The sequence below is a fragment of the Schistocerca serialis genome, chromosome 3, assembly GCF_023864345.2.
Source record: "Schistocerca serialis cubense isolate TAMUIC-IGC-003099 chromosome 3, iqSchSeri2.2, whole genome shotgun sequence".
In the NCBI taxonomy this organism is placed as follows: domain Eukaryota; kingdom Metazoa; phylum Arthropoda; class Insecta; order Orthoptera; family Acrididae; genus Schistocerca; species Schistocerca serialis.
This window is the reverse complement of record NC_064640.1, coordinates 236205374-236223060: the sequence shown is the minus strand read 5'-3', so window position 1 is coordinate 236223060 and position 17687 is coordinate 236205374. Positions and strand designations below refer to the sequence as shown.

At 41.1% G+C, this 17687-nt stretch overlaps 1 protein-coding gene across 2 annotated transcripts in view; it reads right to left on the bottom strand.

Moving 5' to 3' along the window:
• Positions 1–4058, bottom strand: part of LOC126469985 (mucin-6-like) — a 283915-nt gene extending 279857 nt beyond the window's left edge. For both annotated transcript variants that reach the window (XM_050097429.1, XM_050097430.1), the window contains exon 1: positions 3934–4058. In XM_050097429.1, coding sequence (XP_049953386.1) covers positions 3934–3991 — 58 coding nt within the window. In that variant the 5' untranslated portion in view covers positions 3992–4058. The remainder of the gene's footprint in view (positions 1–3933) is intronic.
• Positions 4059–17687: the final 13629 nt, after the last annotated feature.

Sequence of the window (17687 nt, the reverse complement as noted above, 5' to 3'; positions counted from 1 at the left end):
TACGGCGTCAAAACGGCAACTTCCCAAACTCTCGCTACTTTCAAGTTATCACTTCGCCTCCACGACGAAAATGCAGTAAAGACACGTATGTCATAATTGACATTAGGCTCCGTTGAGAAAAAATTCCGAAGATCGACAAAGCCAGAGTCGTCATCGGATGGGAAACGAAAGCTTATTTTTGAGACCATATAGGTGACTTGGTCTCTCCTAACCTGGGATGTGATAGCTTCTTTGGCCGGCCGCTGTGGTCGAGCGGTTCTAGGCGCTTCAGTCCAGAGCCACGTGGCTGCTACGGTCGCAGGTTCGAATCCTGCCTCTGGCATGGATGTGTGTGATGTCCTTAGGTTAGTTAGGTTTAAGTAGTTCTAGGTCTAGGGGACTGATGACCTCAGATGTTAAGTCCCACAGTGCTTAGAGCCATTTGAACCATTTGAATAGCTTCTTTAATATAAAACAGTTATCATTCCAGTGAAAGTTCGATCTTACAAGTTATGTCGTCATTAATCGCTGCTAGATCCGAACAAAAATATTGAAGCCTGTTGCGGACGCGAAACGAGCATGTCTTCATTAAGGCGTCTCCTGGAGCGCGAAGGTCCTCTTTGCACGCCTCGTCGCATATGAAGGTATATGAGGCTACAGCTCCATCTACCCTCAATTCAGATAAATTAGCAGGATAAGTGGCTATCTTCGATGGTAGAAATAGTTTCCGGTAATGGCATGGACAGCTTTTTGTGTAATTGTCCACAGTTAATGGTAGAGAGGAGTCGCTGAAAAAGTTAACGAACGTGACATGCTTGAGCTTCCAACCACTAAGTCCTACAGATACAGGTAAACTTATGGAAAACTATACTCTAACAGTCGAAGTCACACAGCGGAAAAAGATCTGTGGATACAGAGCGCAAAAGACATCAGCATCAAATTATTGTCGTTGTCTGGTGATATGACCTATGTCACTTGAATTTTCTTAGACTTTCTTTACGGAAACAATGCCTTGATTCTGCATAAAATACCTCTTTGAATCACCTCTCTGACCATGTCAAATATGAATCAGCACTCTTTCTATAGCAACTTCGCTACATAAGTCTAACAGAGGAAAAACAGTAATAATAAACTAAATGATATTTCCCGAAACGTACAAATCTGTAATAAGAAGCCGGAAAATGGAGGAGATTTCATAATGTTTTCTGTAATTTGTACTCATCGGCTCAGTCGCAACAGCTTCTGCCCAGACAGCTTGTACCTGAGTGCATTTCCTATGATAGCAACACGGCTGCTCAAGGACAGCAGGATGCAAGTCAACGGGCCTGGACAACGACGAACACACGCGCGTGGTCGACACACTAACCTCACGTTGACGCTTTGATATAAAAGAAATTTCTTAAGAAAGAGGATGCACGTCATCATCGCGCTTATCATTTCGATTCGCACTTGGTGCTTTCCTTTACGAAACTCATATCTTGCGCTTTGATCGAATTCTAAGTATTATTCAAAAGGCAAGAAATTGGAACAGTTTAATTAACAGAGGCAAAATTTGAGAACACACGCGACCCTCCGTCCTGTCAAATGCATTTCTGTGTAGACCGACTTTAATTTTACGAAAGCCAAGGAACCATCTGTCTTTCAAATATTTATGCAGTGTGTTGTTTAACAGGTGGGAAAAAGACTACACGAGAAGAGACATAACATAATGAAATATTTTTAAAATGAATGATTCTGATAACTGGAGACAACAACGCTTGAGAATATCGGGTCATAGAATCCTCCAGAAGAGTCTGAATTATAATCTGAACAGGAAAAGAGATACTGGAAGATCTCAGAAAAGATGTCAGTTCGGAACACACAGTAGCCTAATCCTTAAAAAGGGCTATGATGATGACGTTGTTCAACAGACTGAAGAATTAATGGCCTAATCAATCTGCATTGTTAAGGACTTTTAATGTAAGGCGTTATTCTCGCAAATTCGAAACTAAAACATTCCTAGAACTTATCCGTAAACATAGTTTCGGAAAATACAATTTCTGAGAGAAAGAAATAAAGAGTCGCACCGCATTATGCATAGTATAAAACAAAATGGGCTGTGGAATAGAAAGAAACTGAATTTGAGTTGTCAACGAGATAATCATTTATTAATTTTCTAATTCTAAAAGGAATAATCGCATTGCATTTGAATAAAAGATAACAGCATCCTGAACAATGGAAGAGGAAATCTTGTGCCTTATTGGAGCAATAAAGAAAAACAACTACAGACCGACTGTGGCTCACTGTTACTAGCTACCTGTTCTGTTGGAATTTTGGCGACTCCTCTCCACCAACCGACGGTGAACTGGGTTCGCTTGGATGAGCTTATGGTGCTCAATATAGCTATATGTACACTCAAACTGAAGAAAGTAACTACAGGAATGAGATGACTTTACGAAAAATTGTACTGCGGTTTTTTGTAATAAATTTATATTCAGCGATATGGCTCGACATGCCACCAACGTCCGTGAGCACAAAACGCTGTGACGCTTTGTGTCACAGAAATATTACAAGATTTCGAGGCTTAATATTCTGTGAAAGTTTGCAGATGTACTCCAGTAAGTTGGTTTGAACACCCCAGTCATTAGTCACCAGTTTACGTTATAAGGATGCTTACTATCAAGAGTGTACTCACAACCTGAGCTATGGGTAGGGGTGGATGGGGAGTGGGGAAGCTGGTACTTTATGTTAGTCTCAAAGAGGAGTTACGAAATAGTTTTGAGATCTCACAACAAATGGCACTAGGTACATTTGCTACTATAGTCAAAATCTGTTGTGGCTCTCTTCAAATTAACACCGTACTGAATTAAAACGTATGTCAGTGAGGAGGGGTAGGATGGGACTGTTCGATATGTGAGAAAAAATTCTAGGAGGGAAATTGGGGGGAGGAGGGGAGGGATGTAGCTGCTTCCTCCAGCCTCTCGCAGGGAACACCCCCGTGTACAACTTAAAGAGAAACCAATAAAACGACATTACTTGGTGTTTTAATAGTGATTAGTAACGCTGATGATCGAGATCACGGCCTGCGTTAAAAGTCTTTTATGGGTAAGAGAAGATATGACCACAAATCTTTGGAATACCTATTGTAGCGGTTATTTAATCTGGAACTTTGTTCCATATACATATATACCGTCGTCAGGCAACACATGTTCGTGGAAGTGAATTGCCAAATCTACCAGCCGGTGACAAGGAGTAGCATCGAAACAATGCTGTAAAGCACAAAGCACCAGTGATTCGTAACAAAACAACTGTTTTACCGTTAATGTATAATCACAATTTACCGTAACCGTAGCACCTGCGTACAACATGATCTTTTTTAAATTAATTTTTGCGCAAGTTAGTGTGGATTTCCTTGTCAACATGGTACAAACGAGAAGGAAAGGTAACGTCAAGCGACAAATTTATTTAAAAAAGGCCTCTTTTAATCAATTACAAACGTGCAATTAGAGGCGCGATTTCATCATCGGGCTTCAGCTCGATACTGAGGGAATTCAACTGCGATGTCAATTTTGTTGATACGACATTCGTCGCTTTTTGACAGTGCATATGCATTAAATCAGAAACATTCCGAAGCCTTGGCGATGAAGTTTTGCTGTGGACTGTATGTTGGCAGTTAATATAACGAGTAATTGTTACGCTAATCGACAAAATTTGTCACGGTTATGTTGCTGTTTTCTCAAGGTAGATCTGCATCGCTCGCCCAACCGAACCGTGAGTCCCCAACACAGGTGTACGAGATGATACGACGACTGATGCTTAACCCAAAACACACCCACTCCGTATATCGAAGCACGTCCAGCACAACACTAGACAAAAGTGTCGCAGTCCTATAATGGTCACCAATTGGCAGAAAGTGGAACGAGGGCGGCGACGTCTGAAGAGACGCCCAGGAGCAGATATAAACGAACGACTGACCTAGCCCGGCAGCGGCCAGCGCCAGCAGCAGCGGCAGCGGCAGCGTCAGACGTCGCATCCTGCGCTCGCGCACTCACACACGTGCGAGCCCGGCCCGCATGGCGCCTGCACGGCATACACTGGACTGGCGGCCCGCACGCCAGCGACCGCCAACGGACCGTTGCTCTGCTCCACCGAGACTCGTGGTGGGGGCAGGGAGGAGAAGCCGCACCGTACTGTCCACGCTTTCCCTCCCGGGCCCAGCCGTCTTCCTGCACCTCGTGTTTCTTCCTCTTCCACCTCACCCGGACGCTGGTTGGCGGTACGTCAGCGCCAGACGTGAAACACCGACAGTTTAGACTTCACTGCTTTCACAAAGAGCAGTAGCACACCGATTTACACAAAAAAGGAAAAATAACGAAACTCTGAAAACTGATACTTTGAATAGAAAGAATCTTAGTACTCTGTACTGTTAATATTCGAAAGAAAAGCAGTAAGGAAAATTTTTGGACCTGTATACGACGAAAATAACATGGAATGGAGAATAAGAAGAAATGAAAAATTAAGAGGGCTGTACAAACACCGTAACATTGTCGAAGTGCTCAAGAGGAGAAGATTGAATTGGGCAGGCCATATAGCAAGAATGACAGAGAATAGACTACCTAGAATGGCATTCAGCAGAACAATAGAAGGAACGAGAAGAAGAGGGAGACCCAGAATCGGATGGCGGCATAACATTCTTGAGGACACAATGAGGATGAACAGCAACAGCAACTGGGCAAACAGCGCATTGGACAGGTAGAAGTGGAAGGGGCTCATAGAGCAGGCGTATGGTCGATAAGGCCCTTGCTGCATGTAAAGTAAAGTAAGTAAGTAGTACTCTGGACAAACACACTGCTGTCAATTACAATTGCAACAGCAGAAAGGATTGAAAATAACGAAGTTTTACATTTGTTTCCGTGCACAGTATTGTACAGAATGGGACAAATAAAATGGTATGGACAAGTGGATACGGTTGGACGTGAATCTATCCATATAGCCATACCTCGTGACGCGCAGTTACTTCCAACAGGATGGAGCAACTGCACATACAGCCGGCCGAAACTTGGAGCACATTTACAGAATTTCACGCCCGATGGAGTTATTGGCAGAAGCCAGTCTGGTCGCGGCCGTAGCTGGCAACCCAGCTGACTTGATCTGTCAAAAATGGTTCAAATGGCTCTAACCTCTACTAACCTCTATGGGACTTAACATCTGAGGTCATCAGTCCCCTGGACTTAGAACTACTTAAACCTAACTAGCCTAAGGACATCACACACATCCATGCCCGAGGGAGGATTCGAACCTGCGACCGTAGCGGTCGCGCGGTTCCAGACTGAAGCAGTGCGGTTCCGGACTCCTGATCTGTCAGTCTGCGATTATTTTGTGTGGGGAGCCCTCAGCTCTAAGGTGTATCGCAACAGCCCTTACAGTCTTCAAGAACTGCAGCAGAACATTTTGGATGAGACTGCAGTAATTCGAGCAGTCCAGCTTCGATCCGCCTTCAGCAACTTGCTGACCAGGGCCTAAAAGTGCCAAAAGATGAATAGTGGTCACTTTCAATATCTGCTACACTCAAGTTAGTACTGTATTTCTTATCCTTTTCTGTGTTTATTTGTGCTCTGGGACACTGTTCTCTGACCCAGATTCTACATCTACACCTACACTACATCCACATCTTCATACATATTCCGCAAGCCACCGTAGGGTGCGTTGCGGAGGGTGCCCTTTACCACAACTAGTCGCTCCCTTTCTTGTTCCATTCGCAGGCAGAACGAGGGAGGAACGTCTATCTATATGCCTCCATATGAGCCCTAATTTCTCGTATGTTATCTTCGTGCCCCCAATGCGAAATGTATATTGGCGGCAGTAGGATCGTTCTGCAATTAGCTTTGAATGCCGGTTCTCTAATCCCCTTCAGTAGTGTTCTTCGAAGTGAGTGTCTTCTTCCCTCCAGGGATTCCCACTTGAGCCCCCAAAGCACATCCATAACACTTGCATGCTGATCGAACCTACCAGTAACAACTCTAGCAGCTCGCCTCTGATTTGTTTCGATGTCTTCTTCCAATCCGACCTGGTGCGGATCCCAAATACTCGACGAATACTCAGGAATTGGTCGCAGTAGCGTCCTATAAGGGGTCTCCTTTACAAATGAACCACACCCTCCCAAAACTCTCCCAATAAACCGAAGTCGACCATTCGAATTCCCTACCACAATTCTCACATGTTCATTCCATTTCATATCGCTTCGCACTGATACGCTTAGATTTCTAAATGACGTGGCGGTCTCAAGCAGGACACTACTAATGCTGTGTCCGAACACTACGCATTTGTTTTTCCTACTAATCCACATTAACTTACATTTTTATATATTAACACCCGCTGCCATTCATCACACCTGCTAGAAATTTTGTCTAGGTCATCTTGTATCAACCTACAGTTACTTATCTACGACTCCTTCCTGTACACCACAGCACCATCAGCGAGCACCCGCAGATTGCTGCCCACCCTGTCTGCCAGATCATTTATGTATATAGAAAATAGAAACGGTCTTATCACACTTCCATAGGGCACTCCTGATGTTACTCCTGTCTCAAATGACACTTGCCATCGGGGACAACATATTGGTTTCTATTAGGCCTACTTAAGATGTCTTCGAGGCAGTCACATAGTCACATACTTGGGAACCTATTACGGAGGCACGTACCTTCGTTAAGTCTGCAGAGGGGTACCGTGTCTAATGCTTTTCGAAAATCTAGAAATATGGAATCTACCTGTTGCCCTTCATCCACAGTTTGCAGTATATCATGTGAGAAAAGAACAAGATGGGTTTCGCATGAGCGATGCTTTCTAAAGCCATGCAGTAGCCTCCAGACGGTGCTCACAAAACTAGACCTCTTACTGCTTCTGCGCCAGTTTCTTCAGCACATCAGATAAGTACGCCAACAGTCTGGAGAGCTGTCACAGGGAGCACTGTTAGCCGTGAACTACGTTACTTCCACCTTTCACTGGCAAACATGGAAATTCTTCCGTCCACAGACACCAAAACATGACGTGCCACTGCCATTCACACAGTTACAAACCACCAGCTAGACAGTTAAGTTCAGTGCCTGCAGTCAGCTCAGTGTACTCTGACGACTACATCCGACCCAGAACTAGTACCATGAACAGAGTGTCTGCAGTATTACATTCAGTTACAGTGACAGTATAATTGACTGCCAAGAAACAGCAAATTTATTTAGATTTCACTTTACTGAGTTTGGAACATCAAGTATTACACACGAAACTGAACCAAAGTTACGTGTTACGAGGACTGTTTGGCAAGTAAGGTCCGATCGGTCGCGAAATGAAAATCATAGCGAAAATGAAAAATGTTCTATTTGCAACAGTTAGCCACACCTTCCAACTACAATTTCTACATCTCTGGTCTGACTGGGACATTTGTCATAGCATTGTACCAACTTTCCGATAACCTCATCACAGAAGGCAGCCGCCTGTGCTTGATACCAATTCTCTACATAGATCTGTAGTTTGTTGTCTGTGCTAAAAGGTTGTCTTCATATCCAGCAGTTCATGTGAGCAGAGAGGGAACTCCGAGGGAGTCAATTCTGGGCTGTATGGTGGGTGACGAAACACATACCATCGAAAACGCTGCAGGAGCCACCTCATTGCCCATGCAGTGTGCGGCGAGGATTGTCATGAAGAAGGAAATGTATGATGGATACGTTGTGTGGGTTGCGTGAAATCAGGCGAAATCTCTGACAGGCACTCATACTTGGCGGGACAGACCGTTTTCCAGGCGTCATTACGCGCTCACTGTGCGATCAGTATTGAAAAGAGTGACGTGGTGCAATCGATGTTCATAGTAGATAACTGTCCAACACATCTATGCAAAGCTTCATCAAATTTTCACTGTGGTTTCCACTGTGCAATCGATCGGGCCTTACTTTCTGAATAGCCATCATACCCTCAATAAATATTATTTGTTATTGTGTTGCCACATTTACGTCATAATGCCATCCTGTCAGACAGGTGTTGATTATTCCTAGTATGCAATAGCTACCTTTTAATAACTGTAGCAGAGAGACACTTTCCTGCTACTGTGGATGTTTGGCCTGAATTAATAGCAGCATTCACTGACGTCATTCACAACATGAACTTTCCTGGATGTACATTATGAGAGTTGTCAGATGCATTTTCTCTTTTGATGTGGCAAATATTTGCAGTTTCGTTTCTGCTGTGTGTAGCTGATGTCAGCCCAAATAAATATTGCTCATCATGTCTTTCATGCGACGTCTAGGGACGATGAAGAGAGTCAGTTTGTTTTCCTTTACAAACATAGTGATTTTAAGGCAAAATTTGACGTACCCATTTCATACAGTGGGTCCTAATTAGTGTAGTGCGATATTTGTGTTAGTGATATGTATTAACAGGAACAGTGAAACACGAAGAATAATCAGGACTCAAGTAGTGACTGAGTAGTGCTGCTGCATGGCGGTAGAAATCAGCACAGAACAGGGCGACATGAGAGTCGCTGCTGGAGTAATTGTCTTTCATCGAGTTTTAATATTACTGTTAATTCGTATCAGTTAAACGAATATTGCACTAGACTAATCTGGGACTGCTCAGTTGAATGAGAACGTAAAATTCCGATTAAAAGAAAGTTTCTTTAGTAATGGGAAACAAACCAACACTTTCTGTTGATGTTGAGTGTTGTGTGAAAGACATGATGGCCAACATTTGTTTGGGCTGACTCCAGCTACACGGGGAACAACTTTTATTGGATATAAACTGTTTGCTGATGCTTCCCATCTACACTAGGCACCCTTTTGTATTTGTTACACTCCTGAGAGACGAAAGGTGCAGGCATGCTGAAACGTCTGTGTGTCTTGTGTGTTGCCTATAATTCAGACATCTGCTCCATATGAAAGGAGGTAGGTCTGGCAAAATTTCAGTTCCTTATTTGCTTCAAAAATATCTTTCTCTGCTTAGAGAGATTCACTATTAAGGTTCTCTTATTGAATATCACTATCAGTTTACTAGGACATGTCATACACAGCACATCTGATTAGTAGACCATGCTAGTATGGTGAAATTTCATCATCTTGATGAGCATTTTGTCTCTGACAAAAGTAGTTATCCATGATATAACGTTTAACCTCTAGATGTTTGTTTCAAAACATTTGAAACACTAAACTATATACTGACAAGTAGCAAGTATAATGAAATTTGCAAACTATTTTGCCATTAACAGTAAACTAACCTCCCTCCTCGCCCCCATATATTAGATGATCCTGGGTACACTCTTGGCTCTAAGCTGACTGAGCATCAAGTTCAGGTTAGTTTGGTTGACAGATTCAAGTCTGTCATACCATGTAGCTTCAGCTCTATGCAAGGGTTCAGCAATCATATTGGCTGGTATGTGGTGGCATGCTAATCTCTTAGCAATCCACAACCAGATGCTTTCAGTGGGTAAGTGATCTGGGGAGTTGAACACTGTCTGTATTGAGTTAGGTCAGAACAGCACGACAAAATATGGTATTGCAGTATTTTGTTGGAGATAACATCACAGAGGCTTTGAAGGTAGGGTACCTTTGCAAGTAAGGCATGTAACAGCTGCTGACCAAAATACTGTTCATGAAAACTAGAGATGATGGTGTTCTGTACCCACTGTCAACTTTCATGGTGAGAAATACAATCTGACAATGTTTCTTTCTGCTCAGGTCCTCCACACAAGGATATATTCATTTTGATGCTGTGCATAGAACTGGGCGTTGTTCCTAACCAGTCTTGTGTGCAGTGTTGTTGTTTGGTGCACCACCGTGGACACACTTCTCTCTGCCATATTATCAAAGGAAGGCACAACAGGGTTGACCATGCTAACAGTCAGTAGTGCTCCAGATGTTTTTGTATTGTCTGTGTGCAGCAAGCAAGCCCATTTCGTGAATCAAGGTATGTGACGTGGCTGTACACTCTTATATGGCTTTGTAAACCACATATCTTTTCTGAAGCCGTCAATTTCATAGTTGCATGACATTTGTGGAATCCTGACCAACACATGCAGCAACATCATGGAACAATAAAACACAGTGTTGATAGAATACAATTCTGCTGCTGTCAAAATTCAATATGTGCTGGTAGTCATTTCACCTTCTTTCTTGAAGAATAACAAAATCTTCTCGCAAACAATATTCAAATGTGATTTCTGTAGGAGAAACCTGCTACATCATCTTTCTTTAACTGCAGAATGTAGATGGCATTAGTCCTACCTACTTCATTTGCACTGAAATGCTAATCTCTTGTATATCCAAGCATTTAGGACACTTCATGCCAATCTGACATTTGTTGCGTGTGCTTCACTGTGTTGTGATTCTAACAGGCAGCAGTGTATGTGAAATGGTTGTGTCTGTCTGCTACTACATATGTAACATCAATATGGAGAGTAATTACCTCCTATTCTTGCTGTACGAGGGTATGTAATAAACCAAAAAAAAAAAAACTGTCGAACTTGATTGTTTTGGTGGTCTAGGTGTTATGGTGTGGGAAGGTATAATGTTGCATGGGCATACTGACCCCCAAATCTTTGACTGCAAGACATTCACCAGTCAACACTATAGTGTTCCGTACTGTTTTCCCAAGTGTATGTTTTCAGCAATGCATTCAGCCCTACATAATTTTTATGAATGACATTGCTCGACTGCATCGAACACCACAGGTGGAAGAGCTCTTGGAGCAAGACAATATTTGGTGAATGGATTTGGCTGGCTGTTACCCTGACTTAAATCCAATCAAGCTGATGTGGCTTGCATTGGGGAGACATGTTGCAGCATGTCCATATGCACCAGCGACCATTCAACAGTTGTTAACTGCACGGGTGCAGGAATGGAACTCACTACCACAAGAACTCCTTACCAACATTGTGGTCAACATGAGAACATGTTGCAGAGCATGCATAGGCATCCGTGGTGATGGTCTTTGAGTGATAGTGTCATTTCTGTTTGTCTCTAGATGTATTTCTTTCAACTACCTTCTGTGCTATACTGTAGTAATTTTTCCACATATGGTCCACATTTCATTCAATTGTGGTACCTAGCAGGGATACATTATGCAACAGTTACTTTCATCCTTAAGTTTTACATACAAGTCTACATTACAGTCTGCATTTTTTTCTTTTTTAAATACTGGCTTTAGTAAAAAGGGACAGAAATTTGATGATATTTCTTTATGTCCTTTCTTAAACAAATTCTTAAATTCAGCATATTTCAACCAATCAGGAAGTTTTCCACTGGTAAATGGCTGGTTACACAAATGGCTTAATATGTTGATGAAGTCAGAAGCACTCTTTTTAATTAACTTTGTTAATATTTTATCATAACTACTAGAATTTTTTTTAAATTTAAGGATTTTATGATGGACATTACTTCTACTAGTGTTATGAGCATCATACTCATATTCCTGATACTATTTGTAATGATTGGCCTGAGATGTTCTGTGGCAGCATCTACTGAACCTGACAACCCTTTTTTTTTAATTAAAAGTTACGAAAGGCTTATTAATAAGTTTTGCAACACTGCACACATCTGATACCAACATATCATTTACTCATTATGATACATGCTCCTCTTCATCTCTTGTGATATCTGTCTCCTCCTTCACTATATCCTATATTACGATGAAATGAAATGAAATAATTTCTGACTCAGCTGTAATTAGGCATTGAAATAATTTCAGTGACAGCAAGTGATAATTTGTGCTGGATCAGGACTCGAACCCAGATTTCGCACTTCTCATTAATGGTTGCCTTGTGTGCCTTCGCTATCCAAATGTGACTCTTGTCTGGTCCAAATTCCCATCTCATCATACACCACTGATGTAGTACGCCCTGTCCATTATACTCATTGCTCACCAACATTTTTTGGATTATGGCGAGAGCTCAGGAGAGAGACTGCATTCACACTGAAGAGATCTTCTGGCTGTCAAGCCACATATACATTTATGTCTATTCTTTCAGACATGTCTGAAAAAACAGACACCATACATTTATAAATCTCATACTGTCTTTATTTCGTTATCTGTTGTAACTGCCTTTTTCTTGTAATGCATTTGCTTTGATGTCTGCATTACTTTCTTCAGTGTTTTGTAGTATGTCTTGTAATGAGTTATCGCTTCAACATTAGAGTTATCCCCAACTGACAGATATAGTTTCGTTTTTGTTTTGCAAGATACTTTTATTCCTTGGGTAATCTATGGCTCCTTTCTAGACTTTGATCTAATCTGGAACAGTTTGGGGGGGGGGGGGGGGGGGGGAACCAGTTTTAAATAATGTAAGCACATCATTTATAAAAGTGTTGTATTTTTTATTCACACAATGAGCACCATATACATCACTCAAGTTTATGTCTTTAAATGAATAATTGATTTTTGGCTTCCTGACTACTCTCTTGAACTCAGATTTAGTATATTTTATGTCCTGAACAGTATTAACAGTTTACAAAATGAACTGAATGTGATAGTCTGAGAGGCAATTACTACTGGTTTTGTAATACAGTTTTGCTCATTATACCTTTCTATGAAAATATTATCAATAGCTGTTTCTGAAAATTTAGCTGCCTTAGTTGGGAGGTTTATATAGGAATTAGGTTTGAGTGATAATGTTACTAACTGCAATAAATTCTTACTGTCCTGAGAGGGTCAGACACCAGCTCCAGTTATCGATTATTACTTGATTAAAATAAAAATTAAATTCCTCCCACTGACAGGGGAAAAATCCCAACCCAAACAGGAGAGTACCTATGACTCTCATAAACTGATAAATAAAAAAGAATATAAAGAATGAACTAGGAATATAAGACCAACAGATGATCTACAGAAAAAATTCTACAATTAAAACCAATAGCTGGATGAGTAGCCTCGAGAAACAAAAGGAAAAAACACCACCAATTGAACAATGACTGTGATAAGACAGTGGAACATGGACACCAAGCCTGGTTAAAATGCAGTACAAAAACAGATGACAGATGAATCACACTAGAAACTGACAAATCAAAGAAAGATATTACAAAAACTTATAAGGGGGTTAAATGCCATTAAAAAAGAGAGAGAGAGAGAGAGAGAGAGAGAGAGAGAGAGAGAGAGAGAGAGAGAGAGAGAGAGAGAGAGAGAGAGAGAGAGAGGAATAAACAGCAATAAAACAGACCCATGGGATTTCTACAAAATTGTTAACTGACAACTCCAAAGATCTGCCATTAAAAGAAAAAAGAAAAAGAAAAAAGAAAAGAGAGAGAGAGAGAGAGAGAGAGAGAGAGAGAAATAATTCTAAAAAATAAAGATTAATAAGGTGACCCACAGTCATAGAGGAAATACAGAAATTTTAATAGAAATGCTTAACAAACTGCTAACCAGTAAACACAAAAAAATTAATGAGAGCACCCCAAGAAAATATAAACCCACCAAAAATTGATGAAGTTTACAAAGCTGCAAGACAGCTCAAGAGTTACAAAGCATGTGGAGAAGATCAAACATTTGTTGAACTCTAAAAACAAGCAGTTGAGATATCATTACACCACTGCATTGTGACAATCTTGAACAAAGAAGAACTGCCAGAACTTTGGAATGCAGCTATAATGAATCTGTTACACAAAAAAGAGAAAAAAGAAATTGAGGCAACTACAAAGGAATTGCCCTCTTGGATCTTGTAAAAAACGCTGTACAAGCACTTTAAAGATCAGTTTGAACATGAACCAGGAGTCTACAAAGGAGGATTTAGATCAAGGAGAAGCTGCCCTTGTGGATAACCACTTTAAAATTGGTAATGGATGTATACAAAGACAAAAACCACAATTCATAACCTTAGTATATTTCAAAAAAGCTTGTATTGTATCCACAGATCTTCAGTGTTGGACATATTAAAGAATCAGACTTCATCCCAAATTAATAAAAATGATAAAATTAGCTTTTACAAACTCCAAAGCCAAAGTAAAATTCAGAGGAGAACTGGGAGAACTGTCTAAGCTGTTTATGACTGAAACAACTATTAAGCTGTGCTCTCAAACACTTGATGAGAGAATGGTACAAGAAAATCCTCAGAAGATACACATATAAACCAAGAAAGAATAAATAAACTTACTCTGCATAGAATTTGCATGCAATATAGTGTTGCTAGCTAACAGCATACAAGAAGCCAGAAATCAAACAATAAGTCTACATAATACAGCACAAAAACAGGACGCCAGATACTATTCAAAAGTGTGAGATGGTGGTAATAGACACATTAGTAATAACTATCATAACAGTAAACAACAGGAAAATAAAAATATTGAAACAATTTAAATACCTAGAAGAAAATGTAACATACAGCTTGGAAGAAAAAAAACCTGCTTGGCAAGAAGTAACTAGTAAGGTCCAGAATGAGATTTTCACCCTGCAGTGGAGTGTGCGCTGATATGAGACTTCCTGGCAGATTAAAACTGTGTGCCCGACCGAGACTCGAACTCGGGACCTTTGCCTTTTGCGGGCAAGTGCTCTACCATCTGAGCTACCAAAGCACGACTCACGCCCGGTACTCACAGCTTTACTTTTGCCAGTATCTCGTCTCCTACCTTCCAAACTTTACAGAAGCTCTCCTGCGAAACTTGCAGAACTAGCACTCCTGAAAGAAAGGATATTGCAGAGACATGGCTTAGCCACAGCCTGGGGGATGTTTCCAGAATGAGATTTTCACTCTCCAGCGGAGTGTGCGCTGATATGAAACTTTCTGGCAGATTAAAACTGTGTGCCCGACCGAGACTCGAACTCGGGACCTTTGCCTTTTGCGGGCAAGTGCTCTACCATCTGAGCTACCGAAGCACGACTCACGCCCGGTACTCACAGCTTTACTTCTGCCAGTATCTCGTCTCCTACCTTCCAAACTTTACAGAAGCTCTCCTGCGAAACTTGCAGAACTAGCACTCCTGAAAGAAAGGATATTGCAGAGACATGGCTTAGCCACAGCCTGGGGGATGTTCCCAGAATGAGATTTTCACTCTGCAGCAGAGTGTGCGCTGATATGAAACTTTCTGGCAGATTAAAACTGTGTGCCTGACCGAGACTCGAACTCGGGACCTTTGCCTTTTGCGGGCAAGTGCTCTAGCACTTGCCTGCAAAAGGCAAAGGTCCCGAGTTCGAGTCTCGGTCAGGCACACAGTTTTAATCTGCCAGAAAGTTTCAACTAATAAGGTGATAATGGCTCAAAAACAAACATGGTCTACATACAATAAAGAAGTCTATGAATCAAAACCAAATTAAAATACTGAAAGACAGTGGTTCAGTCAGGGTAACACACACAAGTGAAGCTGTTTTAAAGTCACTCAGACAAACATAATCAACAAAAGACTAAAAGTAGAGAGAAGAAAAGCTAGAACATAATTAAATACTGTAAAATAAATTAAAAAGGACAATGGAGGACATTGCCAAATGAAATGCTGTATAGGGAACTGGCATCTGTTAAAGATATTTATGTAAAAAGAGTGTTTCTGTTTTTGGCCACGCCATGGGGCCACCAGGAACGAGATTAACAAGCAAAATTTCAGAGAAACTCTGGAATCTGAAATAACATGTAGGATGGATCATGTATATTAGAGAGGGTATGGAAGAACTAGAAATAAGCCCAGATGATCTACAAAACAAAACAGAAAATATCAAGAAACTGAAAAAGGAGAAAATAGATTTAAATAAAAAATGAAGACACAACACACAGTCCAAAGGGTCTAACATTATTTTTTTATTTAATTACCTTGATTTCAAAGTTTTTTGAACAAGATTATCAGTCATTTTATATAAAATTACACTGAAAATGGCCTTTACACATGAGGAAAGATAGAAAAGTTCAGAAGAAATGAAAAAATATTAGGCAGTTCAAAAGGAATTAAATATGCACTTATTGAAGAAGATGACCAGCTTGTCCAATGTGGTCATAAAAATATATATGTATACTTGTATTTTTCACTGACGTGGAAGTAAATGGTGTGTGTGAAATCATTTGGGAAAAACTGTCATGGGCGGGCAAAAAAACATAATTAAATCCTTCTGTTGACCACTGCTCACTCCCAAACATGCCCAAAAACCTCAGAGAACACCTTAGTTCTCTACTTTCATGTTTTCCTCTCTTATATTACCATTATTGGAGGAGATCTTAATCATCCGGCAATCAAATGAGATTATAACAGTTTCATAGTTGATGGGTATGGCAATATATCCTGTGAAACAAAACTAATTGTCTTCTCTGAAAACTACTTAGAAAAGATGATGGAAATATAAGATGCAGTCAAATGAAAACAAGACGGATGGAAAAAAGTGTAGTATCAGCAACAATTGATGCCATGCAGGGAGCAATATTCCGCTATACGAAGTTGGCAATAGTGGTTATGCAGGTTGCTGTGAGAAGCAGCTATGAGCAACCTCTTGCTCAAGCTGCTGGCTGCTTGAGGGATGTCCTCCCTTGTATCTGCAACACACCCCAAGTCGACAAGAGGCCACTGCATGGAGTCTCCAGTGTTCAGACATCGGTGTTCACCTCCAGTGTTCGGTCTACAGCATTCTGGCTACAGTATTCAAGTCTCCAGAGCCTTCAGTCTTTGATCTACATCTGAAGACAGGTTAGTTGAGACAGAGTTGCAAGTACAAGTAAAAATGTCATGTGACTAGGGCCTTCCGTCGGGTAGACCATTCACCGGGTATAAGTCTTTTGATTTGACGCCACTTTGGCGACTTGCACATCAGTGGGGTCAGGGATTAGGACTTCACAACACCAAGTCCCTGAGTGGAGAAAATCTCCGACTCAGCCAGAAATCAAACCCGGGGCCCTTAGGATTGGCACTCTGACCACTCAGCTACCGGGGGCGGACAGCAAGTTCAAGTGTAACTGACTCAAGCCTCTGCTTGTTATCAGAAAGTGACTAAAATTTTAGTAGGACTTGATATTAGTAGCAATACCTGTACATACTCTAGGTTATTACCTGGATGTATATCAGGACATTCAGTGGGATCACTATATCAAGTTAAGTAAACAATTATAATATTGAAACTTATACCAGTGGCTCTGTATTTTAATCTGAATTTTCTGCAACAGAACTCAATTTCATCCCAAAGGAATACAACAACAGGTAAGTAAAATGGTTCAAATGGCTCTGAGCACTATGCGACTTAACTTCTGAGGTCATCAGTCGCCTAGAACTTAGAACTAATTAAACCTAACTAACCTAAGGACATCACACACATCCATGCCCGAGGCAGGATTCGAACCTGCGACCGTAGCGGTCACGCGGTTCCAGACTGAAGCGCCTTTAACCGCACGGCCACACCGGCCGGCTAGGTAAGTAAACTGTTTATTATTTCAAAAGCAAAATTTCTGCAATGCACTCAAAACAACCTTGGTAACATGTTTGTTTCAACTATGCTGCAAAAGTTTTGCTGGGAAGCTCTTACATATCCTCCATACAGTCCTCATCTCTCCCCATATCATTTCCACATTTTTGGAGACCCGGAAAAAGACATTTGTGGCTGTCGATTTGCTTTGGATGGGGAGGAGCACAGCAGGGTACAATCTGGTTCTGTAGGCAATCACAAACATTTTTCCATGAAGGCACTGACCATCTTAACTCACAGTGGGATAACTGTATAAAAAATTACCATGATTTCTTTTGAAATAACAAAAAAGTTTAATTACTATCTTTCCATCTGTCTCGTTTCCATTTGACTGA